This window comes from Zalophus californianus, chromosome 11, assembly GCF_009762305.2.
Source record: "Zalophus californianus isolate mZalCal1 chromosome 11, mZalCal1.pri.v2, whole genome shotgun sequence".
In the NCBI taxonomy this organism is placed as follows: Eukaryota; Metazoa; Chordata; class Mammalia; order Carnivora; family Otariidae; genus Zalophus; species Zalophus californianus.
Window position 1 is genome coordinate 74,849,221 of NC_045605.1, and position 20,265 is coordinate 74,869,485.

Here is a 20,265-nt window from a genome sequence, read left to right on the forward strand (position 1 = left end):
ATCAGGGCCCCAGCATCTGCTGAGAAGCACCTGGGTGGGCTAGGAAGGACCCGGAGAGCTGGGGATGGAGGAGCTTCGGTATATATAGAGTGTGGGGAATTAGCACTCGCTGGAGATGTGCTGGGAAGGGGCTGAAATCCCAGAAACTTGGAGGGTCAGCCTGGTAACAGCTGAGCAGGGGAATGCAGCCACCTGGTGACGTGGTGCCGTGCCCTGCATTTCCTCCGCGTTAGCATTCACTGCATTGTTGCCTGTGGGAACGGGAATGGGAGCCCTATGTTGCCAGGTCACCTAATTTTTTACTGGAGATCTGGGTTTTTATATGAACTCTCCCAATTTTTATACTGTATTCCTAACACACACACTTATTCACATTTTCATAATGACATAAACAATCAGTAGTGTCTTACAGTTAAAATTGACAGCTTTTTGTTTCCCTTTCTAGGGTGTGTGAAATAATGGTGTACCTTCTAAACTGTGGCACCTTGGACTTAATGAAGTATGCCGTGTTGGTTGGGAGAGTGATGTGTAATACGGGGGCTAAACCAACATGATGATGCTCCATCTGGCCTGAGGCTGGTCCACTTGCCACTTTTGACGTGGAGCCAGGATACCAAGCAGGACCCAGTTCTCAGCCATAGTTGCTTGTCACAATCAGTTGTAAGACCTTAACAAATAAATCCTGATGCAGGGTCCACCTCAGACTATTTTCCTGACTTTCTGGGGTGGGGAGTGGGGCACCCGAAAGGAGAGCCTTGTGAACTGTAGGCATCATTGGAAAAGAGAGACACAGCAGCCTTTGTATTTAAGCAGTTCGCTTTTAGCTGTGTATTTCGGGTATAAGCTAGCCAGAGCATCCTTTTTGATACTTCATTTAAAAATAGCAGATCTCACTGGAGCGCCTGGGTGGCTCAGGTGGTTAAGTGTCCGACTCTTGATTTCGGCTCAGGTCATGATCTGGGGGTTGTGGAATCGAGCCCCATGTCGGGCCCTGGGCTCAGTGCAGAGTCTGCTTGAGATTCTCTCTCTACCCCTCCCTCCTGCTCTCTCTCAAATAAAACAAAAATAAGAAAAATCTTAAAAAAGATTTAAGCAGCAGATCTCACCATAATTGGAAAGCTGTCCTGCCCAGTAGTACAGGGCAAGGTTTGGAAAGCAAGTTCCTGGACTCCTGCTTTGAATTGCTTTGTTTTCAGCATGTGACTTCGGAATCCTTTCCCTCTCAATGTTTGAGTGACCTGCTGGAGAAAAATCATTTCTTTTTTTAAGACTTTATCCTCGAAGGTGCCTTTACAGCTCATTTACATATCGATCTGTTGGCAAGCATTCACCGAGGGTTGGCTCTGTGGCTGTGTGCTGGTCACTGTCCTGGGTCCTGATGGTGCAAGAAGAATTCGACAAACACCTGCCCTTGTGGGCCCTTGGTCTGGGTGCAGAGAGGAGACAGCCAGCACGATATCGTATTCACTTATTCATTCAACAAAGATTTATTGTACCTCCATGTGACAGGCACTGTTCTGGGTGTCAGAGATGTAGCAGAGAAAAGACAAAGTCTGTCTTCATGAAGCACGTGGTCAGCAGAAGTGGATGATCACAGTATAAGTTAGTAACTTTACACTAATACGTACTATGAAGAAAATAAAATAGCAATCTTGTAGAAAGAGAAGGCGAGGACTGACCTTAGGAAGGATTGGGGAAGGCTTTTCTGCAGATGTGGTATTTTAGCTGATGTCTGAATGAAAACGAGACCCATGCAAAGATAATATTATGAATGATCACTTACACTATTAATGATGAAGACTTTTCATGTGCTAGGCACTGTTCTAAATTCTTTATATTCATTAGCTCTTTTAATCCTTGTAATACTCCTACAAGACACCTGGGTGTTATGAGCCCCATTTTACAGAAAGGAAAACAGAGGCACAGGGAGGTGAAATCACTTGACATAAGTGGCAAAGCTGAGAATTGAATCCAAGCTGTTCTGCTCCAGAGCCCCCATTCTTATAACAATGGTTACAGAGGCACCTTAGGTTGAAACAAATTTAAGGGGCTCGAGGATGGCCAGTGTGGATGGAGGTACCAGAAGAGGCTAGGGAGCATACCCAGGGCCAAAGCAAAAACTTCGTCTTAATTTCAGCCTCAGTTGTAGGACCAAGTCATGTGGGTTCTTACAGGCCAATGGTAAGGTGTTAGAGTTTTGATTAAATTGTGCTGTGCAGAGGGGTAGTTTTAAGAATGGCCTACCCAAAGATATTCCTGTCCTGATCCCCAGAACCTGTGAATATGTTGCTTTACCTCATAAAAACAACTCTGTGGGTGTAATTAAATTAAGGATCTTTAGGTGCAGACATGATGCTCGATTACCCAGGTGGGCCCAGTGTCGTCACAAGCGTCCTTATGAGAGAAACAGGAAGGTCAGAGAGAGACGTGGCACGAGCGTGGAAGCACAGGGTGATCCTAAGGTGCTGCACTGCTGGCCTGGAAGCTATGGGAAGGGGACATGAGCCCAGGAAACCCAGAAAAGGCAAGCTAAATGGATTCTGCCCTAGAGCTTCTGGGGCGAGTTTGGCCCTGTCCACGCCTTGGTTTTGGTCCGATGAAACCCATTTCAGATTTCTGACTTTTTTTTTTAAAGCACTTTTATTTTTTTAAACAGATTTTATTTATTAGAGAGAGAGTGGGGTGAGGGGCAGGAGGAAGAGGAGTGGAGGGGTGGGAAGGGGGCCTTTGAAGCACCCTGACAACTAACTAGAGAGGAGGCAGCGGAGGACGCGAAGAAGCCTCAGGATGGCCCCAGTGGTTGTAGGAAAACCAGAATGCCTCAGAGGAGGGAGGGGACAACTTTTAGGTTGCGGAGAGGTCAGTGGGGTTGAGGACTGAGACCTGACCATTGAGTTTGGCAAGATGCAGATTGTGAGATGTGGGCAAATAAGTGGGACTGGTCCAGACAGCTAAAAATCCTCGGCTGGGTGGCTCCCTCCGGACTGTGTGTGTCTTACTCCCCGTGGTACAGAGCCTGCCCCAGGCCACAGAGAATGTGCCCTACAGTATGTATTTGAATTTTGGAGTGGAAAGGGAAATTCCCCTTCAGCTGGGGCTCTAGAGCCTTGTGCCAGGGCGGGAATGGGGTGGGGCCCAGAGAGAGGAGCAGGGTTTGGATTGGCATGGAGAAGGCGGCTGGAGCTGCAGGTGGGAGAAGTTGGGCTGCAGTGGTCCGCGCACCTCCCGTGCCCTGCACTCAGCGCACCTGTGGCCCACGAGGGCTTGCATCGGGAGGAGTTTACTACCATTTGAGGAAGGGGTAGTTCAGGGAGCCAAAAGGAATATCTGCTGGGCAAGTCAGACCCTACCCAAATAGAAAAGACTCCTCAGGAGCCTGAAGCACCCTTTGAGATGAATTACCATGAAGGTGCTATTTAAAACATGGAAGGAGTCACTTAAAACTGGCTGCTCAGGTTGGTCACCCTAGGATTATTTACAACAGTGATAAAAGACCAATTTTTCCCCAAATCGACCTCATTTCTTTAGAAAAGCTTCAGTAAATGGGGATTGTAATTTTAGCCCTTAGTCGTAGATCTTGTTTGGGAAGGTGGTAGTGGGAAACTGGCTGAGAAGGATCTTTGAGCCAGAGAGCAATTGTGAGTTCAGGAGTGTTTCCAGTGATTTGCTTCAAGGGTGACATTAATGTTTAATATGATTGGAATAAAATCTTTAAAGAGGAGGTCAGTTTTCAAAAAAGCACAGCAAGAAGCCACACCCATTTCTTGGAGCTTTTGTGCAAAGCCTGGAGTTGGAGGTGGCCATAAAACTTTTACTGTCCCTGCTCAGTACAGGGTCAAAAGGCTAGTAATTGCATGGTTTCCCCAGGAACCCCAAAGCACAGACATACTCTGGCCAATGCAGATAGAAAAATACTGAGGGAGATCTCCCCAGTAGTGACTCTGGAACTAATTAGTTAACTAGGCATATAATTAGATTAATGCACGTGATCTAAGAGCTGATGGTGTGCTTTTAGGATGGTGGAAATAAAGGAGCTGAGGGGGGAAAAAGGCATTATATTGAGTTCCAAGTTCTTACCCCTGTCAGAAATCTTCAGGGCACTTGCAATAATGGAGCAAAGAACCTCCTCCAGCAGCCCTGGCCAGCAAAATGGCCACCCTGACAGGTAGCCTGATTTAAGCTGTGGGGGGTGTTGCTGTGCAGATGAGGGTACCTTATTCATCACTTAGTTCCTGCTGGTTTACTTGGGACTAAAGCTGCTTTGTGATTTCTTCCTGTTCTAGAACGTTGTGGAAATTTTTTTTTTCCCCCTTCCCATAACCTAGTGAGATGGGCCCATGTTCCTTTTTTGGCATACATAGTGACCAGGCCTGCCCTAATGTAATAGGCCAATTATTTCTAGAAGGACCCCCTGTAGCTAGCTGCCCTCTTTCTCCTTCAGCTCATTTGGAGAAAACAAAAATGTGTTTGAAGCTTGCCAACCTCCTTGCCTTTGCCAGGTGCAGATTTGTACAAGGCCAAGCCCCCATCCTTCCCTAGTATTAAGTCACACGCCTCACCTCTGACCCCTGGGACCCCAATCAAGTGGATTTTACCTCTCTGCCTCCCCTCATTCTCTATTTCTCATTCTTCCCTTCACTCTGTCTGCAGTAATGCTGCCCCGTTGGTCTCCAAGTACCGAGTCTGTGCGGTTTCTGGGGAGAGGTAGTGCCCGGGCCGACAAAGTCCTTTCTCGTTTAAGTGTCTGACGGTTTGCTCCTTAACAGGATGGTGGTCATTTCAGCCTGTGCTGAAGTTGGACATTAATCCACTAAACCAACTATGTTCCTTACATGTGAGAGGAGAACATTTCGTCAGGAGTATTCTCCCTGTGATTTGACATTGAGCTTTGTAGGCTGTGTACTCTTGGAGCTCTTTCTAGTCTGAAGATGGGGAGCCCAGATTCCTGATATAAAAGTTGTGTGAAGATGAACGCATGGTGAATGCATGCTTAGAGCTGTTTGCATATCCCTATGAGGAGAAGCCCACTATGTTTTGAGGCTGGGCAAAGAAGTAGCCAGTGCAGTTTTCTATCAGGCTGCACGCAAGCTTCTCCAGAAGAGGATTGCTTTTTGCTTCTCTATGCCGCAACTGTCTTTTTGCCCACAGAGCTACGGGAGCTTACCTTTCAAACATTAGCTGTTCACCCTAGTAATTGCTCCATCCTCTAATTTAATGAAAACCCATTAAACCGAAACAATAATTAAAATGAGACATCATCTCTGTAGGAGGTTTGCATATTAAAATCACTGTGCATTTCAAGGCAGGCAAATTTTCTTGAAAAACCACATTTGAAGCAACATGTAAAAATGATTTATAATAATCATAAATTAGAGAGCTTGGTGGTTAAACATGATGCCCTACTGTTTACTATTGAATTTGAGAAGATACGGCAAGGTCAAGGCCAATACAGCATTTAAAAAGTCTTTTATGCCCGAGAATTAGGACTGTGCACAAAAGGGAACTAATTAGGATTGGGTTAGCTTACTGCTCCAAACTTCTAGGCTAGAGATGGAACTCGATATATGGAGGGGTTTAGGGTCTTGGAGGAAGAATTCTCTTGTCTTAATTCTCTGTGATTAGGGAAGCCGTGCAAAACAAAATAAAACAAAACTGCAGAAATGGACTCAGAATGCACATCGTTTCCTCTTGCTGAAGGTGGGGTCTTGGACAAGTCTCTTTTTTAGGAGTCTGAGGCAGCCTCTTCAAACGAGGCTGTTAGTGTCCACTCAGTGGGTTATTAGGACTATGGGCTGTGATCATGAGTGTGAACAGATTAGCACCTGTTCAAGCTCCAACTTCAGTGTGTAGCTCTCCGGGGTGCCTTTGCAAATCTTTTCAGAAAGGTCCAGCCCTGGAAGTCCTTAGGAAGCATATGCTATGCACTGGGCATGTTCCATGTGTTCTCTTACTACTTTTTACTGAACCGTGAAGGGTGGGCGGTATTACCACCGTGTCCTAGGAGAGACAAGTCCAGGATGAAGGAAGTGGAGTTAACCGAGTTTTCCAGAAGCTACGTGGTGGAGCTGGTGTTCTGACACCAGGGCTGAGACCAGAAGATGGCACGGCGAGGCAGGGGTGCATCGCGGTTGCCCAAGACCACGGTTTGAATTCCAGCTACACTACTTAGTAGGAAACTTAACTCTTTGTATTTGTACCTCATAAAATGGGGGTAGCATTACTACTACTGACCTCACTGGGCTTCTGTGAGGCCTAAATTAGGTTAAGTATTCAGCTTGCCGTCTAGCACATAGCAAAAGCTCAAATGTTCTGAGTGTTGGCCGACTGGACCTAGACTGGAGTAGCTGGGAGCCCCATAGATGATGACCAGTTTTTAACTTAAGAGTGAACTGGTTATGAACTGCCTCCAGCCATGCCTGGCAAGCCTTGCTCACCTCCCTGTTGCCTTCCTCCTGGGCTGCAGCCATGACCAGCTGCAGCAAGAAGTCTCTTGTGTGCGTGGTGTGGTGGTTGCCGGTGTACTTTGGTACTCCAACCCTCCAAGGCCTGCCTGTGCTGTGTTCCACATAAACCAAAAATTGTGATGTGTGTCTTAATGTGGCATGTACGGTTTGAAGAACTTAATATGTATTAATTGAATCTTCATGCTATCCCCATGGAGTAGATGCAATCTTACTCCCATTTTACTGATGAAGAATCTAAGGCACGGAGAGGACCCTGGACAAGTTAACCTATCTGATAAGTGGTAAAGCTGGAATCTGAACCAAACAGTTGGGCTCCAGAGCCTGGGGGCTTAACCACTACCCTACACTGCCCCTTAACGGGGAGATCAAGTCTCTGAGGAGGAGCTTTGGCCCTGTTCCAGGTTATTTCAGCCCTGTGATGCCTCCTGAGCGTGCCCACTTATGGCTCTGAACTAAACCATTCCCCTTCATCTATGTTTGGGTCTTCAATCCTGGACTCTTAGCCCCTCGTGGCTAGAAGAGGTCTTAATTTTCTGTTCAGAGGAGTGCTCAAAGATTTAAAGGTAGTGGGTGAGCAAATAAGTGGATGAATGGATAGATCCTGGAGAGCAACGGCAAGGATTGCCTTCCTGTCTTTTACAAGACCCTGGAGAGCATCCTGTGCTAGGAACAATGTTTTTGCTTATACTTGATGACCTTTTGTGCATGCAGCTTCATACAGTATGGTGGGCATACCTTTGGGTTTATCAGAGTCTTGAGAGTGGGGATTAAAATGCTACCCAAAGAGGCTGTGCTCTCAGTTACTGCCAAAATATACCTCCTCTTGAGCTGTCATGGGCAGGGGGGGTCCATGCTGCAATGTCCCAGCTGGCTATCCTGGGGAAATGACCAGCCTTCTCTACTGAGGAGGGGCATGGTCTTCCATAGGAAGTCAGACCTGGTTAAGGTTGGCTGGAGGGAGCATCTGATGTCCTCATTGATTTAAGAGCCACAATTATGTGATTAAAAGCAAGGTGATTGTTGCCTCTTTTTTTTTTGTAACTTGCCCTATTGTTTCTCCTCTGTCTTTCTCATATGTTCTAACATTTTAGCATACATTTTTTTAATGATAAATCTCCAATTTGGAAAATCGAGATCTGTGAAAGAACTTTTAGGTTAGCTCTGAATTATTGACCTCTTGATGGCTGGTGGGCAGTCCTCTCTCTCTGCCGTGTGTCACTAAAACTAAATCTTAATGTATACTCTATATGTTGTACATGAATGTATCTTTGGCATCAAATACCTTCTAGATATTTCCTATGTTCTAATACTTGTGATACGCTTGCTGTACATAATTTTCCATTGAGTATATACAGTCTGATTAAACTATTAGAGAACTTCTCTGGTATACAATGTAGTTTTTTTTCCTCTAGGTTTATTGGGCTATAATAACCTAGTTTCAGGTGTACAACATAATGATTTTATGGGTGTATATACTGCAAAATGATTAGGCAAGTGAACACCCATTGCCATAGTTACAAATTTTTTCTTGTGATGAGAACTTTTAAGTTCTTAGCCCTTTTCAAATATACAAAATGGTATTATAGTTACCATGCTGTATGTTGCATACAGTCCTACAACTTAAGTATCTGATAAATGGAAGCTTGAGCCTTATGCAAGGTTCTTAATCATATTAACATCTTTCCATCAATCTTTTGTTTTCCTGCCCTGTGATCCAGATAAAGGTGGTGTTCATGCTTTACATCTCTTTATTCCGAGGTGCCCGACTGAGATGGGGGTGGAGGGATGTAGACCAGGGAGGAGAGTGGATCACTGGCAGGTTGCAGTGCCAGAGGAGGAGTGATCTTGGTATGCTACTTTCTTAGTGACAAGTGGGGGCCTTCATTGTCCTTACTGGTATTTTTAAAGGTTTATATATAAAAAATTTTAGATGCCTTAACATGCTTATTTAATAAGTAAAATTATGGAGGCACTAGAATCTTTTAATGGAGCTACATAGTAATTATGAAAAATGTGTCACAGGATTCTTTAGGTTGTCCCCCAATGGAGGAGTTGGGGATGCTCAGCTAGCTTTATTATTCCTTAGGCAGCTCGTTATTTTAATGTATTTTTTTTCTCAACAGGTTGGGGTTAGAGTTGAGTGTCTTTGGTAAACCTCCTTTGTTACACTGTGCTCTAGATTTTAGAGTCAAGATAGAGCTTCAAATGTCTGTTCCATTAATCTATGTGCCAGGCACTCTGTAGAGTGTGGGGAATATATTGATAATTCCTCATGGGATTTATAGTCTGGTGGCCATGATGGCCATTAATGAAATGATTATACACAATAAAATAACACCCAAAGCCTTGATGGTTATGATAAATACAATGAACACATAATAAAGGGAATCTGAGCTGGCTTGGGGTGGTCAGAGAAAGCTAGCCTGAAGAATTAACAAGTAAGCTGGTACCCAAGGAAGAGCAAACACAGGGAAACATGAGAATGTTAAGTGTGGAAGAAACACGGCCCTGGGAAGAAAAAGGAGGCTTGTGTGGCTGGAGTGAGGAGGAGTAGTAACAGGGAAAGAAAGGATGTCCAAGGGTGCCAGGCAAATGCCATGGAGTATCATGGTGGACTCTGCTGGGGCAAGACGCCATTTTTATCTCCATTCATTTGCTATGTAAAGCCGTAAAACTTTGCCTCTGGTTCTTCACTTGTAAAATGGGATAATGATACTTAGCTCAGGGATTATACAAAGAGATTGCTCAAATATTACCTGAGTGACTACAAAGTGTCTGGCCCTGGGTGTAGGATGATGCTTTGTCCCTTTTCACGTGAACCAAGCATGGAGCTCACACACCTCGGTAATAATAGATGTGGTAGAGTGAGGAGTGTAGTTTGAGAGACCAGCCCACCAGGTTGGAATCTCCCCATGGCTTCCTAGCCCAGTGTCTTTTAGAAAATTCTGTAAGCTTTAGTTTTCTCAGTTATAAAGGAGGAAAAACAACAGTGGCTACTGCTAAGGTTACTGTAAGTAGTATGTGTAAAACAGTCCTCTACTTGGCACTGCAATAAACTGTACACATGTTTATGCGTGATTCTGGCTTCTGGAGCTAATGGAGGTTTAATGGGATGTCATTGTGCATTTGCTAGTGAAGATAGAAATCCCTTACACGTGAACCAGGAGTCTCCTAGCATCCCTACTACTTTCTGCTCGTGATTTCCACTTCTTTGAAAGCTGCTTGGATCAGTAACCTCAGACCTTCTTAAAGAAGGGCTGCAGGACCTGACGGTGGAACGGTATGCCTCCCCCCACGCCCTCCTCCCCACAGCCGGAATTGCCCCATGGATGGTGGCCTGTTCTGAACTGGCGAACTTCCTCTGGACTCAGCAATGAAAAGCCACCTGCTACTTAAAATTGACAAGTGTTGCTTTACCTTTGGGGCCAATCTTATCACGAGCTTACATGGGACTTGGGCTAGAAGGATGTGCCACCTCTCCATCTGGATTCCGCCATATGCGACGTTCTCTGTGTAAACATGTAATTACTGAGCTGTCCCCCAAATTCTCCATCAGTCAAGGCTGAGGCGGGCTGCCTGGGTGTGTGTTTTGTCCCGTTTCTGGCTGCTGCTGTTCTTGTTCCCTCTACTCGCTGATTGGTGGGGAGTTTCCTCTGATATTAGGTAGAGTAGCTTCTGTCCTGCTGACGTTCATAGGGAGACAGAAGCTTGCAGAGAAAGAAAAATGCCAAGATAATGGAAAACACATGGGTGTTCACATCCGCACAGCAATCCCGCAACGAGTGCCCTCCCCCCTCCACCTGGTAAATGCTTATTCATCTTTTTTTTTTTGACTCTGGCTCAAAGCTCTGTCTTCCACTGTGTCCTTCCCAGCCTCCACTGGCCCCCTCCTTCGTTTGTGCATTGCCCTACTCTACCTGTCGTCCCCACGTGACAGCCTTGCTTCTGCAGCTATCCTCGAAGGCAGGAACTGTATTTCTGCTGGTTTCCCTGGTGCCCAGCAAGCACAGTGCCTGGCACAGAGGAAACACAGGTATGTTGGACAATGAAAATCCTCACCCTGTCATCAGGCAAAAGGGAAATGAAGCTGCTTCTGTAACAGGCAGAGTATGTGAATATCCTCATTTAATTTCTTCAATCTCTTCCTTTCACCCAATATTTTTTTCTTTTTTTGAAAATGATGCTTAATCATCACGTTAGCATTTTTAGTCTTTAAAAATGACTAGGTAGAGCCATTTTTTCCGAGGAAAGAAAAAGCACTTAACCCTTCCTGCTGATTTAGCACTTCTTAACTAGATCACGTAAAACTTCTAGATGTTTGAAAGGATGACTTTTTTTTTTTTTTTTAATGTAAAATGTTCTCTGTGAGTGGTGGTCGTTGTTTGGGCAATTACCTTGATGGAATGGTAGCCTCCAAGTAATGCTCCCAGAGGTCACAAAACCACTTCACCCACCAAATTCAGATGCTTGAATCATGCGGTGTATTAAATAAATCCAAAATGTCCAGGAGAAAGCAGGGGAAAGAAATGGAGTAGGCTAGGGTCCATGCTGGGGGAAGGGTGGGCCACCCTTCCAGACTCCTGGGTTTTGCGTTCATGTGTTCAGTCTTTGCCCTGTCAAAATCTTTGCTGATGCGGAGGTTACATGGACTGGAGCAGAGGTTCTAAAAAGGTGGGGTTCAGCGGGTGGGAGGTGCCTGATGCCAGTGTGTTTCCACTCTTGGAGAAGGCAAGTACTCTTGGTCCCAGCTGCAGGTAACAGTCTGTTGAGTAGCGATGGGTTTGATTAGCATTTCTCAGGCAGAGTACACGTGGGGCCAGAATGGGAATGGAATGAGTGTCAAAGATAGGTATCTGATTTAGGGATGACATAGCTCTCATTTTGAAGGTGCTGTGATTTGTTTATGACTTGGTTCTCCCACCCCATTCTATTCATGGTAACATGTTTATTCAGTCCTTTTTAATTGTGTTCAACACCCTTAGGTTTCATTTATTTGATCCACGTTGAACACGTTTTACAGGTTTCTAACTTGCTGTTTATATTTAACACTTCCTCTGAGCTTTATTCATCCCGCTTGATTTTCTTGTTCTCTCTAGCAGAATTGATTATTCTCCGGTAATACAGAAAGCACATTATAATGGTTGCATATGGCAGTACAATAGTTACTATAGATTCTCATTAATTGGCTTTCATCGGTTGCTCATTTAATTCCGGTAAAAAAAAAAAAGGTTACTGCAAAGTAGGTGACCTGTCACTTGTTCCAGTAATTGACAACTTTACATTTATGTTGATTTGGAAAATCGGCAGAGGAGAAGAATTGTAGCATCTAGGTGTTCCATATGTAGAAAACACCTTCAGTCCCGTCCTTTGCTGGGTGGCTAGGAGCAGGGTAAGGTGATGAACAGAAATGAACTGTTGAGTCCTGGAAAGAACTTGAACTCCATGATCTCCAATCATTTCCATTTTCAGATATGGAGTATTAGGCTTAGAGAGGCAAAGTGTCGTATCCAAGGTCACACATCTAGTTATCTGCAAACCTTGGTAGTCTTCAGTCCCTTGAAACCTGTCCAGTGTTCTTGCCTCTGTGTTAAGAAGTGAAATTACTTTCTGGTGTCCTTTTGGCAGCTGAATTATGGTAAGCATTTACTTGAAAGAGCTTTTCTGAAAATGAGAATGCACATAAAGTCTCCATGTATGAAAATAGATGTTTTTTACATTTCACTCTGGTGAGTGCTAATGGGGTCTCTCTATTTCAAGGTGCCAATCATTTACAAAGAGAAACGAGAAGCCGGCAGAGGAAATGTTCAGTTTTGTGGGGGGGGGTTGGATGAGTAGCAGTGTGGTTGTATTGGATTAGATTGTTAGATGGGGTGTCCTATAAATAGGAGGGACTGAATTGGTCCTGAACATGCTTTTCTTTAAACTTATAACCACTGACACTTGACACCTACCATTTATTTTCTCCTTTTCCAAAAAGTACCCTATTCTTTTCTGACTGTAATATTTGTGGTTCTTTGAAATAACAATATACATGACAAAAGTGAAAATAAAATCAGAAGTCTTTATTGGATGCCTGTTTTATGCCAGGCACTGAGAACTTTGACTATAACAATGACCAAATAAATCTGCCTGTCCTCGTGGAGCTTCTAGTCTAGAGGGGAGAGAAAGGAAATACAGTAAAAAAATATAACAAACATGAAATAAGAGCATAAGTCATACGAAGAAAGATGACAATAATTAAGTGGTGTGGAGAAAATAACCAGGGTGGTGTGTTCACTATTACTGGGGAGCCTGCTTTGGAGGGAAGGACCAGGAGGTTGCATTTGCAGTTAGAGCCGAAGGAGGCAGGCATGGGAAGAGTGGGGCAGAGCTCTGGGGGTAAAGGGAAGAGTAGTGCAAAAACCCTGAGGCAGGATTGGGCTTGGGTGTGAAAGAAGAGGCTGAAATTGGGCAGGAGACGTAGGCAAGTCCATTGGTGTGTGACCTTGCAGGCCATGCTCAAAAGCCTGGATTTGTATCCTGGGAGAACTGGGAAGCCATGGAGGGTTTTTAGCAAGAGAATGTAGAGGATGCTGATTTAGGTGTTAAGATGAGCTCTTGAGCTGCTGTGGAGAATGGAGAAGGCAACGCAATATGGAAGCGGGGAGACCAGTTAGGCTGTTGGGGGTGCCCCAGTAAGAGATGATGGCAGCTTGGAGAGGAGTTTGAAAAACGGGGGGAAGTGGACAGATTCCAGACCTGGGAGTCCTCATGATTTGCTCTTGGATTGGATCTGGAGGGTAGAAGAAAAGGAAGATTCAAGGACAAGTTCTGGTCTTTTCGGCTTAAATTGGGTGGTTCCATTTACTAAACTGGGAACTCCAGGAGAAAATAGAGGGCTGGGCACGGGGGAGAACAAGAGCTCTGTCCTGGGCATATATAATCTGAAATGCTTATTAAACCTTCATGTGGAGATATTAAGGATATTGAATGTGTCCGTTGGTTAAGGGAGAGATTGGGGTGGTAGATATACACTTGAGTGGCATTGGCCATGGAGCTGGAATGATGTCCAAGAGAACGGAGTGAGAGGTGAGGACATTATCATTGATGTACCTGCTGGAGGAAAGAGCTATCAATATCATGGCTGATGGATCATTGTCCCCTTCGCACTGGGCTCCAGCTTCAGAACCTCTGATGAGCTCTCTGGGCCAACGCTGCCAATCAGTTAATTCCTAATAGATGAATAAAGAAGGAAACAGCAGAAAGGGAAAAAGTCAACATGTAAGTTAATCCCAAGAGCTGCGTGTGTGTGTGTGTGTGTGTGTGTGTGTGTGTGGTGTGTGTGTTCCTGGCACTAAATTCTAGGTGGAATTTATTAGGACTTGTACCCAGTAGTATAAAAATGTTAACAAACATTTGCTAATGATCTCTAGTTTACAAAGTGATTACTTCATACATTTAATAGATCATGAATATTATCATGCAAAGTCTTTGGGATTTTGTAGGAGGTGTAGAAACATTCCCTAAGTGGCTCTTATCTCTGCCCCTGATGAAAGCTAAAAGCCTGCCACTTAACAGTAGAGTAGTGAAGGCCTTTCTTTGGGTAGAAAAGCAAATGTCCTAGGTGGGTTTTATGTGGGTAGGGTCCTCCACCTGGGTTAGGTGCCTCCGAGATAGAGGACCAACCTTGCTTCCTGCCTTCCGTAGCCTAGACTTCTACAGCTGGAAGATTGTGGTCTTTGCTGTGCTGCAAACTTCAAAGAGCAACTCGTAGAATTACACAAGGATGGAGAGACCTGAGAAATTGCCTAGTTCACCTCTCCTCCCCTACCCCCTGCCCCATTTTGTAGATGAGAATGCCGAGGCCCAAGGTCAAGAACTTGATTTTTTTTTTTTTTTCTTCCTGTTAGAAGCCACTCTTTAGGATGAGGTTCTTCAAGGTCCATGTAGTCTGTGATTTGCCTGGGCCACAGAGCTTTGGAAGGTCTTGGTTATTTCTCCAGGAGTCTGAAAAACAAAGTAGTTCTACAGAGGATGGATGGGGTCAGGGCATGAGAGGAGGAACCAAACATACCTTTGGTATTCATTTGTTATCCTCTGAATAGTTTCCTTTAATTCTGCTCTATTGGTAGTCCGTTTTTGACTTGAAGTGAGGTGTGCAATAACGAGAACACCTAGTTTCTTACAATTGGGGGGTGGGGGCGGGTTGGAGTATGAAATGATGAATGTCCCATTATGCAGAACTTGGAGAAAGAGATTCCTGGCCAGGAGCAGAATTAGCTGGACTCACGCACCTCGAGGCCTATTGAATTGGCCTCCACTTTAATATGTCATGAGCAGAGTCATCCACTCCATGTTTACAGAGAAGTTCCGGGCACCCTTATGGATCATGCACATGCCTTGTATTCTTTAAGCAAAAGTGGAATTGTCTGGCATTATTAACACGAGTAAATCTCTGCTGGGTACAAAGCAAGGACAAATTTCCCTCTACACATCACAAAGAGAAAGAAACCATGGGGAAAATTACAGCGGGAGCCTGCTGAATGGCATTTGGGTGCTGCTATAAACACAGGATTCTCTGAATTCAGGATCTATTTATCTGATTGTTTCTCACCTTTTTTACAGCAACTTAATCTGTAGTCGGCCACATTGCTCAGTGTCCCATCAAAATTTCTGTCAGAAAGTCACTGGATGGCCAACTATGAATTTGTCAAAATGACAAGTGGGTACAGTGACAGAGGTGGCATTTCTGGGTTTTGTGTTGAATGAATGCTGCTGGATGGAGGGGTGGGAGGTGCCTGAAAAGATAAAGTGTTGGCAAGGTGCAGGGGTGGGGTGGGATGAAAAAGGCAACCTGGATCCTCTGGACATTTCTAACTGTATGTCTTTTCTCTTTCTTACTTTCCCTCTCCTTCTGTCTTCTTTTCCTCCTCCTCGTTCTCTGTCCCCTTCTGTTTCTGTGTTTCCTTGACCCCTAGATTCAGAAAGGGAGATCCATGCAGCCCCTCATGTGAGTAAGAAATTAATCCAGCTGTTCCGGAATAAGAGTGACTTCACCTTTTTGGCCACTGTACAGCAAAAGCCATCGACTTCAGGAGTGATCCTCTCCATTCGAGAGCTGGAACACAGGTAAGCTGTACTTTTGAAAGTCTACTTAAAATTAATGGACTACACAAAGTGCCTTGGAATTGAGAGGTTGTATCTCTAAGAGAGCACGTAGCTAGCTGAAGCCTTGTTGCTGTTGAACACATTGTTGAATGTTCCCTGCATCAAGAACTTACTTTGGGCAAAGTGGCTTTCTCGTTGACTCTCCAAGGACAACTCCTCAGTGTCTTTCTTGCCTATCTTCTGTCTTCTGGCAGACTTGGCTCCTATGAAACCATATCCTCTGTCATATTGGCTTGAGGTCCTCAAGCAAAGTTAGACTTAACTTTTACTCTGTGCAGGAACTGTGCTGGACGCTGGGAATACTAAGGTAAATAGTATGAAATTTCTTTTGTAAGGATCTCAGAAGGCAGTAGGGAAGATGGACAAATGTCACAAAGTATTGTAGAAATGTGTGTTTAAGGAATAGAGGTAATAACAGTCCATTCTGAAGGATCGTGGTAAACTAAGGAAGGCTTCAGAAAGGATTGTGGTCGTATAAAGGAAAGTGAGTATTCATTCGACAGGCTGAATGAGCAGTAAGGGGTGGAAAGAAGGGTATTCCAGAAATCACTTGCTATGATTTTTGGGGAAGGAAAGGTGGGTGGGATCAGTGGTTGGCATGTTGTGTGTGGGGAGGGGGCTGAGGAGTTTAGGGTGGGCAGGAAGGAGTAGTACCACAGAGGTAGGTGCCTCTGTAGCCACTATACGGAGAACAGAAGTGTCTGGGAGTTCACGGGTCCCCCAGGCAGCCTGTTGCCCGTGATTGACAATGTGAGAGCTGGGAAGCCTAGTTCCTTTGCCTTGGGGGCCTTAAGGCCAGACCAGCTCTTCAGCTTAAAACCTGGAATTGGGCTGAGGCTTCCATGTTCTGCCCCGGCCCCCCCCCCCCCCCCAGCACTTCCTTAGGAAATTGGTTTTTCTCAAATTCACATGTCCGAGTCTGCTTCTGGGGATCCTGAATTCAGATAAACCTTCCTTTACCTATTTAGGTGGACCTATCTAAAAGCAGAACTACGTAAAGGCAATTCAGTACACTAGGTCAGTGGTTAGGGAAGATCATACGGAGTGGCAACTCTGGAAGGGCCAGAATTCTGGCAGGTCAGGAAGTCCTTCTGACGTACTAAACAGGAAGAACGGTGTGGACGGTCAGAAGAGAAATGCAGGAAAATGCAATTTTGGGGGGTGGGGTGGAGAGGTGCAGAGAACAGACTAATGTGGCTGGAGCAGAGGATCTCCATGAGCCTTTTTAGCAGAGGTGAGGATCCAAAGTTCTCTTTTCAATGGTTAAGTTTGATCTCTGCCTCAAAGGGGTGCGATGGATCCTGATCCTTCTGTAAGGATGTTGCCCGCATAACTTGGCTGTTTCTGGGTCAGCCCAGAGGAAGCGAGGTGGCATGTGCTGGGGAGCAGGTACAGATTAGAGGCCAAGTGTTCTGTAGACTCGGAGAACGTGTAGGAGTCCTTGTTACTCCAAGGTGGAGGTGTCCAGCCAGTCTCCGCTTCACAGACTTGGAAGGGTGATGTGCTTGTCCCCCTGGGGCAACATGATGCGGTTGGGTGTGAGGGCCGCCTCAGTAGGAGTGTCCAAGAATGGAACGTAGAGGATCTTTAATCTCCATGAAAGCAGAGGGGTAACTTCCCAAGGTGAGTGAGAAGCCAGTGGAATGGCACCTGTTGGAGTAGAGCAGAGACTGCAGAGCTGGCCTGAGGGAGGCTGGAGTTCTAGTTCTCACTCTGCTGTGCTGTTGAAGGTCTCAGAACTCCCCTTCCTTGTGATGAAGGGAGGTAGCCATCTCCTTTGCAGGGTTGCTGTGAGGGTGGAAGAGGTTAGGGCCTGGGAAGTAGACCGTCCTTAAATTACACATTTCCTCTTGTCTAAGCATGAATCTTAAAGCTACTACCTGGGTTTTTCTTTTGGATTTTTTTTTTTTTTAATGGTAAAACCTAACTCCTTTTAGGAAGGGTTAAAACAACAACTTGTATTGCCACATGGTCCTGTGATGCCACCTTCTCTTCCCTCGCAGATTTCTAATAGAACCTGAGGATCCTTGAATGGAGAATCATCTGAGCATTTTTCATTTTAATAGGAAAACCTCAGTCTTGATTCAAAAGTAATAAACATAAGGAAATGGAAAATTCCCCTCCCCCTTGGAATTCTATGGTGCCTTCCTCTATGCTTGTTTGGTCTGATTAAGGCTAGGTATAAATCATTGAATCTGTCATGCACTGGCTATGGGTCATAAAGAAGACCTGGTTTCCACGCTTAAACAGATGTTCACCTAGTTAAGGAGACCTGGTATGTTAGAGGGATATATGATCGTGTATTTTTAGGAATTCAGCTATTATAAGCCGGCAGTGTTCCCATCTGTAATAGAGAATCTTCAGTCACTCTTCAGATTTATTTATCAGGACGACCATGTTGAGAGCAGCAAATTGTCTTGGAGACATTGGTCATGGACCTCCAACCAGATGTAGGAGTTGACCAAGGATTTGAGACTCTTGATTCAGTAGTGGAGGGTTTAGGGACTGGCTAGGTTAGATAAAGAAATTGGAATCTGTCAGGGATCTGACAGCATGACTGGAAGGTGAGACTCCCCAGTTCTTTTCATGGTTCTTTCCTATGTGATCCTCATTGTATCACTCATGATCCAGATGAATTAAATATGTATCTGCCACAGTTGGGATATAGTGGGCACTTAGGTTTCCAGATAATTAAAAAAATTTTTACATTTCACTACTTTTTAGTATATTCAGAGTTGTGCATTCAACACAGTCCTTCACAAATTTCCATTACCTCCAGGATAAATCCCATGCCCTGAAGGTGTCCCTCAACTGTCTCCCCATGGCATCCCAACCTTAGGCAACCACTCGTGTATTTTCTGGCTCTATGGATTTGCCGATTTCGGACATTTCCTATAAATGGAATCATATAATGTGTTTGTGACTGGCTTTCATTTAGACTGTTGACCGGGTTCTTTCATGGTGATTGTGGGTGGGTAGTGCATTTTTAAATTGCAAGATATTGCCTTGTTTGGACAAACCATGTTTTATTGATCAGTTGGACACTGAATTTTTTCCAGTTTTTGGCAATTAGGAATAATGCTGCTATGAAATTTCATGTAGTTTCTGTGTAGACCTGTATTTGTATTCTCTTGGGTGTATAACTAGGAGTAGAATGGCTAGATCAAGTGGTATCTCTGTGTTTGACTGAATTGCCAGAATGTTTTCCAAAGTACCCGTACCTTTTTTACATTCTTGCCAGCAGTACGTGAGAGTTGCAGTTTTTTCACAGCTTCATTAATAGTAACTATCTTTCTCTTTGATACAGCCATTCTAATAAATGTGAAGTGACCCCTCATTGTTGCATTTCCTGATGGCCAATGATGTTGAGTATCTTCATGTTGTGTTGCCTGCTTACACATCCTCTTTGGAGAAAGGGCTATTCAGATCATTGGCACATTTTTTAAACTGGGTTGTGTTAAGATTTTGTGATAGTTCTTTACAGACACAAGTCCCATATCAGATAGGATTTATGTTTTTTCAACTTGCAGATTGTCTTCATGTAAAACCCTAAGTTCTTAAATTAGATGTCCAGTGTGCCTATTTTTTTCTTCATTGCTGGTGCTTTTGTTCTAAGAAATCATTGCTTAACTGGAGGCTATTAAGACTTCTAGGATTTATTTAAAATGTTTTATAGGCTTAGCTCTTTAAGTCTTTGATATCTTTAAGTTTTTTTCTATATGGTGTGGCGTGTAGTGATTCAATTTCATCTTTTTGCATATGGATAACCAGTTGTCCCAGCACCATTTGTGGAGTCCTTTTTTCCCCAGTGGATTATCTTGGTTCCCTTGTCAAAGATCAATTGACTATAAGTGGGAAGATTTATTTCTGGACTCCAAATTCTAGGCCATTGACCTCTGGCCTTATGCTAGTGCTGTTTTAATGATTTTAATTTTCTAGTAAGTTTTGAAGTTGAAGTGTGAGCCCTCTGACTTTGTTTTTCAAGGTTGTTTTGGTTATTCCAGTCCTCTTGAATTTCCATATGAGTTTTAGGGCCAGGTTTTTAATGTCTGCAAAGATGTCAGCTGGATTTTTCAAAGGGATGATGTTAAATCTGTAGGTTTATTTAGGGAGTATTGCCATCTTGGCAGTATTATCCATGGACATGGAGTTTCTTTCCATTTTAGGTCTTTAATTTTAAACAGTGTTTTATAGTTTCGGAGTACAGGTATTGCATGATTTTGTTTTTTAAATTATAGTGGCATCAAAAATGATAAAGGGCATTATTTTCATAATCTGATTTTGTTTGCTCATTGCTACTTTATAGAAATGCACTTGATGTTTGTATGTTGAACCTTGTATCCTGCAGACTTGCTGACCTCATTAGATTAGTTTTTTAGTGGATTTCTCTCAATACATACAAGATCTTGTTATTTGCAAATAGGACAGAAATAAAATTATCTCTACATGGTTGCCTTATTTTCTTGCCTAACCGGCCTGGCTAGAACTTCCAGTACAGTGTTGAAGAGAAGTGGTGAGAACAGGTAGTCTTGTTCCTGCTCGGAAGAACGCTCTCTGTTTTTCACCATGGGGTGTGAGGTTAGCTTGTATTAGATGCTCTTAGCCAGGTGCAAGTTCCTTTCCATTTCTGGTTTGCGGGGTGAGTGAGTGGGTG

General features: G+C 44.2%; 1 protein-coding gene across 3 annotated transcripts in view; it reads left to right on the forward strand.

Annotated features, from left to right (window-relative positions):
- The window catches only part of NELL1 (neural EGFL like 1), an 821,645-nt gene that overhangs the window by 59,999 nt on the left and 741,381 nt on the right, over nt 1-20,265 (forward strand). For all 3 annotated transcript variants that reach the window (XM_027581185.2, XM_027581188.2, XM_027581186.2), the window contains exon 3: nt 15,422-15,572. In XM_027581185.2, the coding sequence (XP_027436986.1) occupies nt 15,422-15,572 (151 nt within the window). The remainder of the gene's footprint in view (nt 1-15,421; nt 15,573-20,265) is intronic.